This window comes from Camellia sinensis, chromosome 2, assembly GCF_055761805.1.
Source record: "Camellia sinensis isolate YWXY chromosome 2, ASM5576180v1, whole genome shotgun sequence".
NCBI lineage: Eukaryota > Viridiplantae > Streptophyta > Magnoliopsida > Ericales > Theaceae > Camellia > Camellia sinensis.
Window position 1 is genome coordinate 179,200,229 of NC_138962.1, and position 3,773 is coordinate 179,204,001.

Sequence of the window (3,773 nt, forward strand, 5' to 3'; positions counted from 1 at the left end):
ACCAGATGCTTCCATTTATTGAATCAAATTGCAGGAGGATTATGTTGATGGAAAGGAGCTTGGTAAGCTGAATTGTGGGCATGAGTTTCACTTCAATTGCATCAAACAATGGCTCGTGCAGAAGAATAACTGTCCCATTTGCAGAAAGACTGCAGTGGTTGTTTGAGAGATCATCAGTTTCAAGGAACTCTTATCCCAAATCAGAGATCATTTGCCAATCAGTTGTCCCTGTAAACTTCTCTCCGGTCCCTTTGCCATCTGAACTTATACCATAGGCTTGCCGTTTCCTTTTGTTTGTTTCTTCTTTTTTTTTTGCCTTTTCTTAGCTGAGAAAGTTTTCGTTTCAGTCATGTGCAAGTTTGAGCTAATATGTGTTCTTTTATATAAATTCTCAGTTAATTCTCTCTCTCTAGTTAATTTTTCAAACTCTGTTCCTAGTTAAATTCTCAATTAATTGGGCTTTGTGTTATTTAAAAAAAAAAATGGTGTTATTTGGAAAACAAAAGTCACTAAATGATGTCATCATGACATCATATGCGAGGCAAGTATGAAAATGAAAGGTGGCGTTTGGAAAAATGCCACTAAATGATATCATTACGTAGTGGTTGTTGAAGATTTTGTGACGTTGTTAAAAACGCCGCCTAATGTTTTTAGTGACGTTTTTGAAACGTTGCTAAAGATATTGTGGCGGCGGTATTTGTGACAAAAATTTAAAACGTCATAAAAACCTATTGCGGCGTTTCTTAGGCCTATAGCGGCATTTTTAAAACTCCGCTAAAAGTCAATTTTTCAGCAGTGATTTGTTCGCTTTGGACATATCACACTCATAATTGGACATATGAGGATTTAGGTCTGGAAATAAGAATAGGCTTGGAGCACTAGCTCTGCATTAGGTTGTGCACCTACTTATTTTGCCAATTGTGCTTTCATCAATTCGAACAAAACCCACATACTTTTTCTTGGGTATTGACTTGATTGCCCACACTCTCTCTCCATACTTGATAAGTCCAGGAAAGAGCATTAACAAGGCCAAAAGAGAACCTCAAGGTAGAAGTCCAAGTTAGAATTAGGATGTAAATTGTTCTTAGACCTTGCGTAAATAGTCCTATAGCGTGCCTCAACAACATTTGATTTTCTTCCAAGTAGTCATGGTATCTGGACCTCCAAGATAAAACAAGATTATTGGTGCCCATAAACCCCTCAATAGACTCATTGGATTGATATCATCGTCGTTGGCCCATATTTACAGGTCCTGATGCATGGCATGATTCTATCTTCTATGCCTACAAAGATGGATGAGAAAAATAATTAAATAAAAATAATGCAATATGACCAATATCTTATGTTATCAGTGTTGCACTTAATATCTAATCATATTCAAGATATCTTTAAACCAATTGTTAGCTTTTTCATAATGTTCCATAAATGGCCAAGTATAAAAGGTTGCTACGATACATAAGAGTTTTAACGATCAAATTTATGTTTCTTAAAGTGAAAATTTTATTTTAAAAAAATGGGGACTAATTTCTATTAGCATAAGAATAGTCACTAAAATATTGTTCCAAAAAGTTAAAAAAATGACTTTATTGACAAAATTTTGAAAATGTCGATAATAAATTCCCTTTCAGGGACAAACTAATTTGGTCACCTAAAAGGTTTATTTTTTAAGACAAAAATTTTAGTTCCAAAATGGTGGAGTTCATCATTAAATGTTTAATTTCGTTACTAAAAATACAACGACACTATTGGTAACTAAAATATTTTGTATCTAAAAAATGATTTGGTCCCTAAATTTTTTTCTTTAAAACCTTAATTTGTTATAATGACGTCTATCATATGCAAATTATGCCTTAAAGTGGTGTTGGTTATGACTTGAATTGGTGGTGGGATCTATCAAATCAAAGTATCGTTAGCTTTGCATATATACAAACCAAATTATGGCCCAAAACGATCTTGGGATTATGCATGAAAATGACATAGAAGCCTACTCTTTAAACCCAGTGATATGTAAAAGGTATGATTAATTAATATTTAGAGAATATATGAGAGAGGAAGAAAGTTGCATTAGATATTTTAATAGACTGTCATATTGGTTGATTGGTTTGGAGAGGTCGACTGAGACATCTTTTTTACAAAGTGTTGGTGCTCTTGATGCTAATGCTAGTTCTCTTTGTCTATTCTGTGAGGCTCATGAGGAAAATGTGTTACATGTAATGCTTCATTTTCAATTTGCGTGGAAAATCTGGGCTAATTTTCTATCATGGTGGGGGAATGCAATGGGTTGTTCTAGGTTCCATTGAGGGGCTACTGCAGTGGTGGAAAGGATTCAAGTTCGAAAACGTGGAAGACAAACTTTGGAAGACATTTCCATGTGCTATATGTGGTCATTGTGGAGGGCAAGGAATGAATGCAAGTTCCAACGCTCAACTGTTTCTAGGGAGGATTTGAAGGGGCTAATTAAAGTGAGCCTAGCTCTTTGGGCAAAATATAAAGTTCTGAACTTCAACTACTCTGTTAATGATTTAGTTTTCAGATTTAGGTCCATTAGGGGTGGTTAGTACCTTGTATTTGGTTGAGTAAGTTGGGGGTCTCTGATTTGGTTGTTTTGGTGGATTATTCTTTAAGCATTTCTGTTTGATAGTGTTGCAAATGATTGGACTTAGGGGTTGTATAGGATGACCCAAATAAGTGCACTTTTTGTCTTTTTACAAAAAAATGTGTAGAAAAGTAGAGAGGTGATGTGATGGAAAAAAGATAAAAAGATGGATTATTTCCAACTTTCCCAAACTTGGCCTTAGCCTCTAGTACCAACTTAGTTGAGATTAAAGTTCTTTACTATGATACTTATAGCACGATTCCTTTTCTTTTGTCTTTTCTTTATTGATACTCGATGTATAATTAATCTTTAATTTTATATTAATAAAGGATTATCACTGCTGATAAAAAAAAAAAAGCGAGTCAAAATTTTGAGTTATGCTACATTCGGATGTACTAAACATCTAGTTATGAACTTATATCCTTTTATATCATAACTCATAATATTTAGATTATAACCATTATTGTATTGGCTCATAATTTAGTTATATTCAATTATACATACATACCATATTCCTTCATAACTGCATCATAACTCAACTATTTAGATAATGAAAAATGATTGAGGCCTCGAATTTGAGGCTTGAATTTGCCTCGAAATCATTTTTTTTTTTTCTTCCAAAAGCTGTTTTAGTTTGGTTTTTTTTTTTAAATTTTTTTTCTCTCTCTTTTCTTTATAGGGGTGATTATGTATAAGGGCGTACTAAAAAATTAGACATTTTGTAAGTGAGTTGGGTTGGACTGATTGGGTAATAAAATTGACTGATTAATTTTTTTTTAATTTAATTTAATTTAATTTGTTAGGCTGTGTTGCTTTTTTTTTAAATTTTTTTTTAAAGGTGGTTATGTGTAAGGGTGTGCCAAAAAAAGTAGACATCCTATACTAACTCATCGTACAAAATTATATGAAATTAACAAATTTTAACCAACAGTCTAACTGATCAATCAATTAAGTTGGACTGGTTAAGTGATAAAATTGACTAATTAATTAAACTGTTGATTAAATTTTGTTAATTTCATATAATTTTATATGATGAGTTAGTGAAAAATGTATAATATTTTATATTAGACTTACAAAAAAAAAAAAAAAACTAACACAGCAGGCCCCCCTCCAAAAAAAAAAACGCTATTCGAGCCAAATTCGAGGGCTCTATTATTGTTAAATAATATAATTTTTA

The 3,773-nt window shown here is 32.5% G+C and overlaps 1 protein-coding gene across 27 annotated transcripts in view; it reads left to right on the forward strand.

Annotated features, from left to right (window-relative positions):
• Positions 1-403, forward strand: part of LOC114260051 (putative E3 ubiquitin-protein ligase HIP1) — a 46,756-nt gene extending 46,353 nt beyond the window's left edge. For all 27 annotated transcript variants that reach the window (XM_082907426.1, XM_082907429.1, XM_082907433.1 and 24 more), the window contains one exon: positions 35-403. In XM_082907426.1, coding sequence (XP_082763552.1) covers positions 35-166 — 132 coding nt within the window. In that variant the 3' untranslated portion in view covers positions 167-403. The remainder of the gene's footprint in view (positions 1-34) is intronic.
• Positions 404-3,773: the final 3,370 nt, after the last annotated feature.